Below are 12,854 nucleotides of genomic sequence, written 5' to 3'. Positions count from 1 at the left end.
TCACAAATGTCCGCCCCTTGGCCGCCATCTTTGGAACGGGCGAAAGGGCGTCAGGAGCCGCTCTTTAATTGCTCACCGCCATCTTTGCAAAGGGCAGCTGGAGTGGGGGGCGGGCTTAGCTAAGGGCCGATCGAGAGCTCGTGACGAGTCTGCAAAGGTCCGTCCGGAGCGGCTGGAAAGGGGAGGCGGCCGCTGCTGCTCACGGCTCCGGGAAGGAAAGCGGGAAAGGCGGTACGTAACGAGACGCGGGCGGGGAGGGGCAGCCTGGGCACGTTCCCTTCCCCTCCTGCGCTTGAAATGGGCGAGGATCTTCCTCGCTGCCCTTGGGTCGCCTCTAGACCTTTGCCTAACGGAAGGCGGGTGTGTCGTCGTCGTCCGTCCCCCCCCGGCCCACACAGACGCACACGCGAATTGCCCCGACGCCGCCCATCTCCCCGGCACCTGGGCGGCTCGTGACGTCACTTCGGCCCTGTTTGGTGGAGGAGGAAAGAGAAGCCGGGGGGGCCTTGAAGGAGCTCGAGGTGCCATGTACATGGTTCTCCCCCCCCCCCCATTTAAATCCCCACAACAACCCTGTGAAGTAGGCCAAGCTGAGAGACTGGCCGTGCCAAGGTCACCCCGTGAGCCTGTTGCAGGGTCAGTATATGAATTTGGGTCATTCAGCTTCTAGTCCAGCCTTTGCCAAGCTGGCCCCCTTCCAGGTGTTTTGTACTCCTGCTGAGGCTGATGGGTGTTATAGTCCCAAATGCCTGGATGGGGCCAGGTTGGCGGAGTGCTCCAATACTTTTATCAGCCGTGCTGCTCTTCAGTTGCTGCCACCTCCTCACTAAGTACAGTAACTTCATATATCCCCTTCCTCTTTGGTTCACCAGAGAGCGTCCTTCAGTTTCTTCTTGGGATTATATCCTTTCTCTCCTGCCTACCTAGTCATTGAATTTAATTGCAGCCTTACTCACCATAATAATTGTTGCTTAGCCCAAAGGTTCAGGTTCAGGCGCCAGGCTACAAAGTTCTTGCGATGGCCAGCTGGAATGCAGCCATTTGAGGAAAAGGAACCCAAAGTTGCTGGTCTTTCAGCAGAGGTGATAGAGAAACCTCACAAAGGTGGTCTTTCTGCAGCAGCACTGGAGAGGCCCTACAGTTGCAGCCCTCCCTTGATAGAACTGCAGAGGGAGGTGATAGCTGAGGGAGGAACCTCATGGAGAGTCTTTTTGAAAAAAGGCATCACCTTCCCAGTTTGCATAAAAGTCTCTTGCTTTTCGAGTTGAGTAGCTTAGTTTCCGTGTGGTAAGGATGCTTCGTTTGAAGCTGGCCACAGCTGAAGGTGCAGAACGTGAGCAAAAAGTCTTGAGATGGATCTTAAAGAGATGTGTATGATTGAACTCTTTACCAGGCCCAATTACTTTCAGCAAAAAGGGGAGAACCTTGGTGGAAATGGAAGACCCTGATCAACTGATGTGCAGACATGGTCTCACTACTTCCTACCCACTGATTCTAGACTTCTTATTACTCCATTTTCATTGGTTGCTTAAGGTCTGCTTATCTGTAGTCGAAACAAAATAAAAAAAAATCCTTCCAGTAGCACCTTAGAGACCAACTAAGTTTGTTATTGGTATGAGCTTTCGTGTACACGCACATGTTTTGAAACTCTTATCTGTACCATTTGGGGGAGAGTAGTGCCTTCTACAGATCCGTGGTTCAAATGTGTGCAGATGAGATAAGAATAAAGAAATTTTCTACCTCTGTGTTCTCTAGATCTTGGTAACAGTGCTGAAACTGAAAATAGAAGCAAAGTCCTCTAAAATGAAACCATCTTTTGTAAGGAATCATACCGTTTGGGGAAACTGGCTGACACATTCTCTTTAGAGCAATACTGCCAATATTAACAGCCAGGAAATCTCCAGAAATTCCTGTTGATTTAAGTTTCTGTTCTTCGACGCTTAATGTACTGCACTTGGTCAACGTTTTTGTTTCTTTCAGGTTCTGCATTGTTTCAGACATGGCTGCTCATGGGATCTCCATGGGCCAGCAAGTGGCAGTGATTTGGGATAGGCACTCTCCTGCTGAAGCTCTGCAAAGTTTTGTGCAGAACATCCAGGCTGCTGTTGGAGTTGAGGGTCATGTATCTGTAGAAAATATCAACCAGCTGCTCCAATGTAAGTGTTGAAAAAGTATTCGTTGCCGTGTTTGGTTTTAAGGTCTCATTGTAGCACTGAACCAGTACATGTTGGACATCATAGAATTTTGTGTGTAGAGAATGAAACAGCACTGAGCTCCTTGTTAAGTCACTAACAGCCTGAGAAAAGCCCTTGCTGCTCTTGTGCCATGGCAAAGTTGCCAAACAGGGATGGGGTAGTGACTGCTGTCTCTTTGCCTGCCTGTCAGGCTGCTTGTGACGCACAGCAATGACATTCTGTACAACATGGGAATAATTTGTAGCCATGAGAAGGATGTTGTCCTTTTCTTAGAATACCTGGTTTTTTACCATACAATATGTGAATTGCCTAAGTGTCCTGATTCTGACTGCAGCATGCAGAGGCAAGGAGACAGCCAGAATAATGCATTGCAGCCTTGTGTGTAGCAATCTCAAGAAATCTAGAAGTTCTGTTCAGTGACTGACTCAGTAAGAGTTTTCCAAGATTACCACTTAAAATGGCTTTGAAAAAATACTGCTGAGGTCATGGTGTAAAACCCCATCAGTTATGATGGCATGCATATGTATGTAGAGGGATAATGTGTTCTCTTCTTTTAACTCTTCAGCATCCCATAAGGAATCCAGTTTTGATGTGGTTCTGTCAGGCCTGTTACCTGGCAGCTTGACTGTGCATAGTGCAGAAGTATTGGCTGAAATAGCTCGGATAGTCAAGCCAGGGGGCCGTGTCCTTCTGAAGGAAGTAGTGACAACAGAAACAGGTAAGGGGGTACCTTTTCTCTTACCTCTGGACCATGGGTGTCAAACATTAATTTGACTGATGGGGCTCTGTTGAGTTTATTTTTATTCGTTTTTTCTTTTAACTTTTTATTTGAAAATGCTTTTTATTGGTTTTTGTGAATACATAGTAATAACAAAATTCTTCATATAATCAATCCATGAAATTCTCTGAATTTCATGACTTCCCCCCCCATCCCTTACATGGGTCCTAATAACAATTTTTTTACCAATATACATAATATATTCTCCATATTTTTCATTGCTATAAGTTATGCATAAACCTCATTACTTTATAAGTGATTCTTAATGTCCAGCTAACGTTTTAATTTGCTTACAATGTTCTCACGTAAATTATTAATTTTTCCCATTCTTTTTTAAAGTCCTTATCCTCTTGATTCCTTAGTCTCCTGGTTAGTTTTGCCCGGGGCTTCGTTGAATTTAAGCTGCCATAGCTTGGAGCTTGTCTACACCTGAGCATGGCAGATGGTCATGGCAGAGTTGATTTAACCAGATGTTGATACAGCATCTGTAACTGAACATAACTGGGTATCAGTGGAAGCAGTGCTGGAAGTTGTGTGTTCTTGAGTTAAGTTATACCACGTTCAATTCCTGCTTGAGTTGCAAGAGAACAAGATATTTAAACGAGTTGATTCAGTGATTGACCTAATAATCACTTCCTTACGCTAATTAAGATCAGCTAGAGGGCTTTAGGGATTCAGTTACAGGGAGATTGCTAGAAATAGCCCATTTATATTTCCTAATTAATTGAATTGATGTCTGACAGTTCCTGAAGTGATTCAGGTAATGCAAAGAATGAGGCCTGTGTGACTCTCTTCTGTGGGACAGTCATGCTTTGAGCACTGCACCTAGTTGATTATGGATGCTTTTTCCTCCTCGTCCTACACCTCCCAGGTAACAACAATGGGCTCAAGACAATCCCCAAGCTACCTGCAGCTTTGACACTCTCAGGGCTGGTGGAAATAAAGGAGGTACGTATGTGGATATTGAGACTTCTATAGATCATTTATTCCAGAAAATTTAACTATGCATAATATATTTGGAGACAACAAAGCTTTGGGTTTCCCTAGGGAGCAAGCAAAAGTAGCCTTGAAAATGCTTGCTTTGGGTGGCATTCACTGGTAGTGCTACTCAGAGTATACATAGTAAAGTCAATGGACATGACTAACGGTCATTCATTTCAGTGGGTCTACACTTGAGAAGGACTTAGTTGAATACTACCATTGGGTTTCTTTGGATGAGGTTTCTACAAAGGGAAAACATATTGTGTGGGTATCATGGTGCTAATGTGCTATTTCTTCTGGGTACTCTGGGATGGATTTGACACCAGGCTAATTCTTTGCTTTGTCTTGTTTTTTAGTTACAGAAAGAGCCCTTAACCTCTGAACAAATCCAGTCTCTTCAGGAACGTCTGGGTTTCCAGTGCAATGAAATTTATTCTGTTCAGATGGAAGGCAAGAAACCCAACTTTGAAGTGGGATCTTCAAGTCAACTCAAAATTTCTTTTGTCAAGAAAGAGAGAGGTGAATAGGGATCTCTCCTCTTCACAGCATAATCTTAGGAAATACATTCACTTGTCCATAGAATGTGAATTCACTCTGTTCTTTAGAAGTCAATATAATAACCAAGGTGGTTACTGACACATGGTCTTTGAAAGCAATGCTCTTTACCCTTTTATAAGCGTAGTGTCTGTTGGTAGCCTTCATTTCAGCCTCCAAAGCAAATTGCTAAACTAATGATGAACATGTTCACATTGCTTTATATCAGGGTGTGGAATCTAAATTCCATTGGCCAGAGTGGTTTGTGGCTTAATTTCAGCCAGCCTTCTAGGTCTCTTGCCCATCGTTTGTTCAGTGGGGAGCAATTAAGGGGAAAACGAGCCTTTATGTTGAGCACCCCATTTCTCTGTAAGAGGATCTGCAAGAAAATCAAAGCAGAAAGTACAATATCTCAGCTGTGGCAGCCCTATTTTATCATGACAGCATCTCATGGAACTTCACAGTGTGATGTACACAGTATAATGTGTTTTCATTGTCATGCCACCACATTAGAGGGCCACACAAAGATTTTATATCTATATTGGGAGCAGACCTTATGTTGGATGCATTATAATAGATTTTCCATAGTTAGATCTGAAAATATGCTGAGGTGCTCTCTAACAAAGTTTGAGCTAAAAGGTCCCAAGAATGGATTAGACAAAATATGTGCTAGGACCCCACTGTTGTTCTGTTCTCTATAATTCCTTATTCTATTCTCCTTAGAAAAGCCGGCTGTGGATCCCATGGCTGCAAAGCTCTGGACTCTTTCTGCCAATGATATGGACGATGATGATGCAGTGAGTATGAAAATCACCTGATGCAAGCAAAGGAATGCCCTTATTTTATACATTTCTTTGTGTTCTGACGGCTATGCCAGTGCCACATTATTTCTGCTGTTTTGTTCTGAGATATCTCTAGGACTGTGCAGAAGCACACCTGGAACAAACATCCCAAAATGGGGACTGTCTTAATGGGGAGGGAACCATCTTAGTTTCATATGGATCATGGTCTTCTTCCTTCCAGGATCTTCTGGATTCAGACGAGCTTTTGGACCCTGAGGATTTGAAAAAGCCAGATCCAGCTTCCCTTAAAGCCCCTTCCTGTAAGGACTCTGGAAAGAAGAAAGCGTGTAAGAACTGGTGAGTACTGAAATACTGTGGTACCTCGGTTTTCGAACATAATCTGTTCTGGAAGACAGTTTGACTTCCGAAATGTTCGAAAACTGAAACCTCAATAGCCCACAGCTGTGCCTCCGGATCTTTCACGCAGTGGAAGCCGCATAGCATGTTCGACTTCCGAGGCTTGTTCGAAAACCGAAGCAGCTTGTTACTCTCAAGAGAAGTGACTTTTGTGACATGAACAAATGTTTGTGATGCTGCAAACAAGCTGCTTGAATTGCATGTGGGTTTTTTCAGGTTTAGATGTTCTTCTTTTTGTTTTGTTTTTATAAAATTTGCTTTGTATTAACTAGTAGGGATGTTTTATTTATTTATTATGTTTACAAACTTTCTGAACTTTATTGCTTGAGATCAGTTATGCAACTCGTGCATCTGAAATAAGATAGTGGGGTGGGAGGTGGAATCAGCAAAATATAGCCTTGGGGGAAATCTAGGTAAAAAATGAAGAGAGTGAACTGCAAGCTTATGTACATCAACTTGGAAATGAATCCACATGGAAACCAGGACTTCCAAATAATGGTACATAAGGTCAGTTTGTTGGAAATGTAGTTTCTCCTAAATTTGAAACCTAGGCCAGGAGCTGGAATTCTTCAACTAAATTTTATTGAATTTATATACGGCCCTATGCCCGGAGGTCCCTAAATAAAAGGGAAGGTGTTGGAATTTGCATTTCTCAGTGTTCTGTCCCGTTTGTAGCAGTTGAGATACTCTCTGCTGCACAGCACCGCTGTGATCTGATTGGAGAGAAATAAGAAGTAGCATGTCTGGAGAGCTATACAGACACTCTAAGGAAGAATAAGCCACCCACTGCCTGCTTGCAAACTGTTATATAATGATTTCTTTGTTAAATAAATAGATTTATATGTAGATTTATAAAGCCTCTCCCTTCTGCAGTACTTGTGGTCTTGCTGAAGAGCTAGAGCAGAAGAAGAACAACATACAGCCCAAATCCGCATGTGGCAATGTAAGGATGTACATTTACTTGCTAATCAAAACACTGGATTTATATCTAGGTCGGGAGTGGGGAACCTTTTCACCCTGCTGTGCTGAATCCTTTGATGGATCCATCATGGCAGCCCTTTTTCATCCTGGCAGGCTGCCCTCCTCCCAGTCACTTGACCAGTCAGCATGGTCAGCTTGGATCGGCTAGATTCCCTGACTGCCAGCTCCAGACTGTAGCTGATCTTAGTGGGGCTTGAAGCCACTGCAAGTCAGCTGGTTGCTGCTGTATTCGAGACCCGCATTCAGCAGACATCAGCTACACTCCGGAGCACCCACATGTGCTTTCCGCCATTTGCAAATGCAGAGCAAAGCACGTGATTTCTGATAGCTTGTGTACATGGCAAATTAGTTAAGTGTGTTCACCATAGGTGTACGTGAAGGGTATATACAGTTTCTAACACAGAAGAGAAAGCCATAGAATAATTTGTCATGTGAAGAAGTGTTGTGCAAGATGAGTGTAAAAATGTAACTCCTATCTTGCCTGTTCCCCAAGCCCTGTGGACTGCTCCCTAAATAGCCTTTGGTTCAGATTTGTTCAACTGCTATGGTTGAGGTGGAATGAGAATTATCCTGGAGGATTATATGCAGCCACTAAAATATTTTTTCCACTTTGGGGTGGGGGGAATGTGTGGCATTGAGCCTCAATACTGACTGACTTTGTCTCGTTAAGGCCAATTCTTCCCCTCGCCCCTTGAGACAAACTTTGAAGTCATATTTAATGCAAGCCCCTTCCCACTTGGAAAATGAACAGGAACTGTGAAATGTTCCCCTTTGGCAGAACACTGACTTGGCCTCTCTTCTCCCTGCAGTGTTACCTGGGGGATGCATTCCGGTGTTCCAGCTGCCCTTACCGTGGCTTGCCAGCCTTCAAACCTGGCGAGAAGATCCTGCTGAATGAGAATAACCTCCATGATGCCTAAGAGAGGGACAGAATCAAGCCTCGTTGTGGGGCACGTACACAGCTGTTCTTTGCCTTTTTAGGCTGTGCATTGTTTTGCTGCCATAACTCTCACTCTGGGAAGGTCTCTAATAAAGGGAAAGGGACTTTAGTGGGATCAAGGAAGACAAGCAGATGGGCTGCTGTAAGCTAATGGGAAAGGCCTGCATTCTAGGCTCATCTCTGACTAGCTGACCTAATACTTGTTCCTTGGTGTCCTGTTCATGAACATAGATTAGTGGACATCGGGGTTTAAAAAAATGAGTATGATTTAACATCGAGGCACTGGCCATCCTAACATGCTCTATAGACAAAATGGCTATACTGGCAATTGTCATAACATTATCCTGGGAATTCTGAAGCAGTTTCAAGTGCTGGCTTGTCTTACCAAGAATCCTTTTACGTATATTTTTGTGGCCAGATGCAGCACCACAAATTACATTTTGGGGATGGGAGGAGAGGGATTGATTGTGAAATCCCAGTTGCACAGTTATGTATTCCAGGGTTTTGTGCAACTGAAATGTATGAGGTTCTGAAATTAAACCTGTGAAACTAGCTATCTCATTTCTTCGGTTCTTCCGGTATATCACTGCCAAGAAAACTTCTCTATTGTGGGTGTTGGAGGACTCAGTTAGGGAGAGGGAGATGCTACCTGAGCAGGGGCAGGGTTTTTCTTTGAGCTGGTGACAGTCTTATTGAACGGAGGCTTTTAGGAAGCATTCCTGCTTTCCTTCCCCTCTTCGTAATATTTTCTTCTTTTAGAAAGGGAAAGCAGGAGGAGAGTCAATTATATGGGCTGGTTCACAGCATGCTTGATGGAGAACTACCGTATTTTTCGTTCTATAGGTCGCACACTTCCCCCTCCAAAAATTAAGGGGAAATGTGTGTGCGTCCTATAGAGCGAATGCAGGCTGCGCCGCTAAGCCCAGAGGCAGAACAGGAAGACAGAGCTCTGCGGAGCGCTCCGTCTTGCTGCTCTAGCTTGGGGACAGCTGCGCGCAAACCTCTGCGGGGCAGCGGGGCGCTGCGCTCCAAAGGCTTCAGGGATCTTTGAGGCTGGCGGTGGGGGAAAGCAGCGCTTCCCTCCACCGTCAGCCCTACAAGCTCTGGTGAATGTACCTTGAACGCACCTTGTTTTAGAGGGGGAGAACAAGAAAAAAAAAATTTCCCTGTTCTCCCCCTCCTATGGTCCGGTGCGTCCAATGGAGCGAAAAATACGGTATTTGTTTTGGAGTGTTTTGCTGGACTTCCATAGGGGACACTGATATCCTCTAATAATGTCTGTGCAGGCAGCAAATTGAGAATTCCCAGCAATACTCTACCGTTCCTCTAATGATCAAGGTGCTATGTCATGTAAGTTGAAAGGCAGGCTGAACAGAGATGGATTTAGTGCTTTTCAAGGTAACAGTGGATGCTTCTTGGAAGAGAGATAAGCTTTGACTAAACCAAGAAATGTTTTGTTCTAGACATGCAGATCCATATGATGGCCCGATTGACACGCAACGCTGAACCAAACCTTATTTTCAGAGAGAAGACTGTGGTTGCTGCACTCCTCCCCAGTGCTGCTGTGCTCCCTAGCACTAAGCCATGCTCTGGCTTAGCATTGCAGGTGAACCTAGGCATGTGCTTTGTCTCACTTCAGACAAACCATTAGTTGTTGCCAAGGTTTGTTCTTGGTTTGCCACTTGTCGCTTGTCTGGAGCAAGACTAACTACAAGGCCATGTTCAACCAGGCCAGGTAACTTGCTCATTTACACTAAGCCAAGCAAAGTGGGTCATTTTGATCTATCGAGATGAGTGCAGGACAGCAGAGGCTAAATTAATCTGTTTTGTTCTCTGCCTTGGTTTGACGTAACAGGGGGATCATTGAGACAATTGACAAGCAGTTCACAAGTGGTATAGGGCCATTGTGTCAGTATAAGTAGGAATCAGCCAGCCTTCACATGTTGCTTACTTTTCAACCATCATCTCACTTTGCTATGGGGTGCTCAACGGTGTCCAAAGCCTCTTGAACCTTCTTCCCCAGAAACAAAAGAATGTGGAAAACTGGTCCCCTTGGAGACCTATTCATTTTAGGAGCCAGATGGAGTAAAGGTATTTAACTTGTAGAAGTAGCAATAACTTTAAATGCCTTATGTTTTCAAAGAGCTGGGAACTACCTGCTGTTTCACCTCCTGAGATGCTGAATTTTCAAACCCATACTGTATCAACTTCAGTCACTGGTATTGAGAAAGGCTTTAGAGCAGCAGATCATTCCCTCCTACAGAGGTTGCTACCGCGGCACCTATGAGTGCTCATGTATCCACAGAGACTTTCACTAGCTCTCCTACTGGAATTGGAACTTGAGAGGTATTCTATGGTAGCCAGTGGAATAGGTGGCTGTGTGGGCTGTGTGCAGTGCCCACAACAATTTTTCTGGTTTGCAATTGTGCCAAAAAGGTTGGTGACCCTTGCTAACTCATTCCTGCAGGTTTCAGTTCCTATGCTTTGACACTTTAGTGCACAAACTGGTGTCATATAATAGAGGTTAAAATAGGGTGCATTTGACCACTTCCTGCCACTCAGCACTAGGCCATCTTACTTAGATCTCTCACCATGGCAGCACCTCTTGACCCAAGCTATTGGTTTGCTGGTTGTCACCTTCCACAAATACGCTTGCAAGGATGGTGATAAGAGCAGCCTATGTAAGGAGGAGTTGAAGGAGTTGATCCAGAACGAGCTGACCATTGGGCCGAAACTGCAGGACGGAGAGATACAGGCATTAATGAAAAATCTGGACCGCAATGGGGACCAAGTGGTGAACTTCCAGGAATACGTCACTTTCCTGGGTGCCTCGGCAGTGATTTGTAATGAAGCTTTGACTTCTTAAATGTACGCCCCGGTGGGGCAAGGTGTCATGGTTCAGGATTATACCTCTGTAGACGATTTCATGTCCAATAAAATTTTAAGTGTTGTAAAAAAAATAAAAATTAGGGTACATTTCTTCAGGTTTTCTTCCTTACTAATTGTGTAATGATTCTTAAAACAGGTTTAAAATGAGGTCGAGTAAAGAAATTTTGTAACACTGAATGATTTTTTAAAAAACCACTCTAAAGAAGACTGTTGCTTGTTCAGGGGGTGGCCTGCAAAAAGATTGGTAAAGTTGGGTCCTGGAATTGGGACATGACTTTCTAGGTTCCTATGGAAAACTGTAGTGCAGGCAAGCCCAGTGGAAAGCTGGTCTTGAAGTCGGCACTGCTCAGTGTGGAGATTGACTGCACTGCAGAGTTCCTGTTGCAGAATTCTGTAATGCAGACAACCTGCTGAAATGAGGGCTTGAAGCCAGGGCCGGCCAGCTGAACAGTCAGACTTCAACCCCTGCTTCAGTTCACTGGGAAGTTCCTCTGCAGCACAGTTTGACCTCAAAGGGGGAAAGGGTTGCCTGACATGGCGACATCAGATGACTGTGAGCGGCGCCACCTACTAGTCAAATTGACTCACTGCAGTCCAGGATCCAGCCTGAATTCCCAACACCTGTTCTAAGATAATGTAGGGATTTCAAGGTAGGCCTGGTCCTTGGTGTTGTTATTTTGATTTAACTGCAGCATATTCTTAGAACATGGTTCTCTATCCAATCCAAATTGGTGTCTTTATTAATTTAGCTGGTCCCTTGGCATGGAATCTAGTTACTTTGTGTATTTATAGAAAACATAAGTCGTCTTTTCTGCATAAAATGCATTATTAATAAAGAAACTTATGTGTTAATGCACTGTTTCCAAACAGAAAGTTTTAATAGCAGCCAATTAACCGGCTAAGTAGCAGGAAAACAATGTTGGTCTTTAATCATGAACTGCTTGCTTGTTCCTACTCCCCCGTCCTTTACCTCTTAAATTCTTTAAATATTTTATTCTGTTGGCATCACTTCCAAATAGCTGATGAGATTAAAACATTAATCTGGTTTTAAGAGCCACATGTTGAAAAGGGAAAAGGAATCCCCAGGTATTTTGGGTGTTTGCTACTTTTTCTTCCCATCATTCACCAAATAAGCAGTCTGTAGCTACCCTTCCTGCTTCTCTCCCAAAGTCTAGTTAGGGCTTGCCCAGCTTTGGGAAGGAGGGCTCTAAGACCCTGCCAGAGTCTTGTGCCTCCTTCCTAAAGCCTGTGCCTCCTTTAGCCAGCTTTGGGAAGGTAGCTTTGAGCTGTGTGTGTGTGAACTTCTGGCCTCGCACCCACAGGGTGCTATATTACCAAGGTCCGCCCCTCCTGCAACTGGGTATGGCTTTCGTTTTGTTTATTATCTTTAATTCCATTTCAGTTCTTTCATCTTAGATCTGCAGAAACCAACATGCCCTCTGGGTCCATTAAGGGTGGGGAGCTGAACATTCATTTATTAAGTGCCTCCTGTCACAATGTGTTCGTTGTGCCCCAGGGGAAAGACTTATTCAGGGAGGCCACCTATAGAAATGGGGCAAGGCCATCTGTACTCACAAGTCCTCAATGTACAAGATCCTCCACTTCTTTTGGACTACGACTCCCATCTGCACGGTACATTTAAAGCACTACTTTAGCCATGGATTTCCCCCAAGGAATCCTGGGAACCGTAGTTTGTTCAGGGTATTGGGAGTTGTTAGGCAAGATCCCTCGTCTCCTCACAGAGCTACAGTTCCCAGAGTGGTTTAACAATCCATCCTTCCTCTAGAGGACTCTGGGCACTGTAGCACTGTAACAAACTACTGTTCCCAGGATACTTTGGGGGAAACCATGCTTGTTTAAAGTGGTGCAAAGGGGGCCTTTGGCAGGTTTTTAAATAAATAAAGATAGGATTATTTGCCAGGCACAAGCATGTATCTTAAAGAGTATTATAAACTTTGTGCCAGTTAACTACCACTCCCAGATTAACTGAGTGGCTTCCATACAAAAGGCTGTAGCTGTTCTGGCAGGCCTGCATTACAATGCTCAGGGTGGTGGTTGTTTTTTTAAAGCACAGTATAGTTGGCAGCTGAATCTTCACCACTCATTTTCCTGAGAGTTGTATTAGGTTTGCTTGCATTAGCTGAACGTTGAAAGATTCAGGGCACACAACAGAAAGTGCTTTTTCACACAGTGAATAAACTTTGGAACTTGTAACCATAGGAGGCAAAAATGACCACCAAAAGGATTAGACATGGAGGACACGGCTATTGATGGCTACTACGGGTGGCGCTGTGGGTTAATCCACAGAGCCTAGGACTTGCTGATCAGAAGGTCAGCAGTTCGAATCCCCGCGACGG

The 12,854-nt window shown here is 44.4% G+C and overlaps 1 protein-coding gene, 1 long non-coding RNA gene and 1 pseudogene across 4 annotated transcripts; 2 read left to right on the top strand and 1 right to left on the bottom strand.

Annotated features, from left to right (window-relative positions):
- The first annotated feature begins 78 nt into the window (after positions 1 to 78).
- CIAPIN1 (cytokine induced apoptosis inhibitor 1) lies at positions 79 to 8,160 on the top strand. Of its 2 annotated transcripts, none has more exons than XM_083511432.1 (9): positions 79 to 231; positions 1,981 to 2,156; positions 2,761 to 2,913; positions 3,845 to 3,921; positions 4,311 to 4,473; positions 5,212 to 5,285; positions 5,512 to 5,627; positions 6,561 to 6,630; positions 7,478 to 8,160. In XM_083511432.1, exons 2-9 carry the CDS (start codon positions 2,000 to 2,002, stop codon positions 7,586 to 7,588), a joined length of 921 nt encoding a protein of 306 aa, XP_083367558.1. In that variant the 5' UTR covers positions 79 to 231; positions 1,981 to 1,999; the 3' UTR covers positions 7,589 to 8,160. The 2 variants fall into 2 exon arrangements, with proteins under 2 accessions (XP_083367558.1, XP_083367559.1); XM_083511433.1 differs by lacking the exon at positions 79 to 231 and adding an exon at positions 502 to 636.
- On the bottom strand, positions 4,690 to 5,503 carry LOC310710553. The gene is made up of 2 exons (XR_014528124.1): positions 5,425 to 5,503; positions 4,690 to 4,867 (listed from the first exon to the last, which is right to left on the bottom strand). It is a non-coding gene; the product is annotated as an uncharacterized lncRNA (long non-coding RNA).
- A 671-nt stretch (positions 8,161 to 8,831) lies between the features above and the next one.
- On the top strand, positions 8,832 to 10,674 carry LOC310710551 (protein S100-A6-like; annotated as a pseudogene). The gene has a single exon. The product of its transcript is annotated as a protein S100-A6-like (transcript).
- The last annotated feature ends 2,180 nt before the right edge of the window (positions 10,675 to 12,854 follow it).

Source organism: Podarcis liolepis (assembly GCF_965112155.1).
Source record: "Podarcis liolepis genome assembly, chromosome: 7".
NCBI classification, from domain to species: Eukaryota; Metazoa; Chordata; class Lepidosauria; order Squamata; family Lacertidae; genus Podarcis; species Podarcis liolepis.
Note: the sequence above shows the minus strand (reverse complement) of the source record. Positions and strands in the feature narration are given on the sequence as shown.

Coding starts and splice junctions, on each gene's coding strand:
- CIAPIN1 (XM_083511433.1), top strand. CDS start 527: ATGTACATGGTTCTCCCCCCCCCCCCATTTAAATCCCCACAACAACCC. Junction 4,474..5,211: donor TTTTGTCAAGAAAGAGAGAG/GTGAATAGGGAT, acceptor TATTCTCCTTAG/AAAAGCCGGCTGTGGATCCC. Junction 5,628..6,560: donor AAGAAAGCGTGTAAGAACTG/GTGAGTACTGAA, acceptor TCCCTTCTGCAG/TACTTGTGGTCTTGCTGAAG.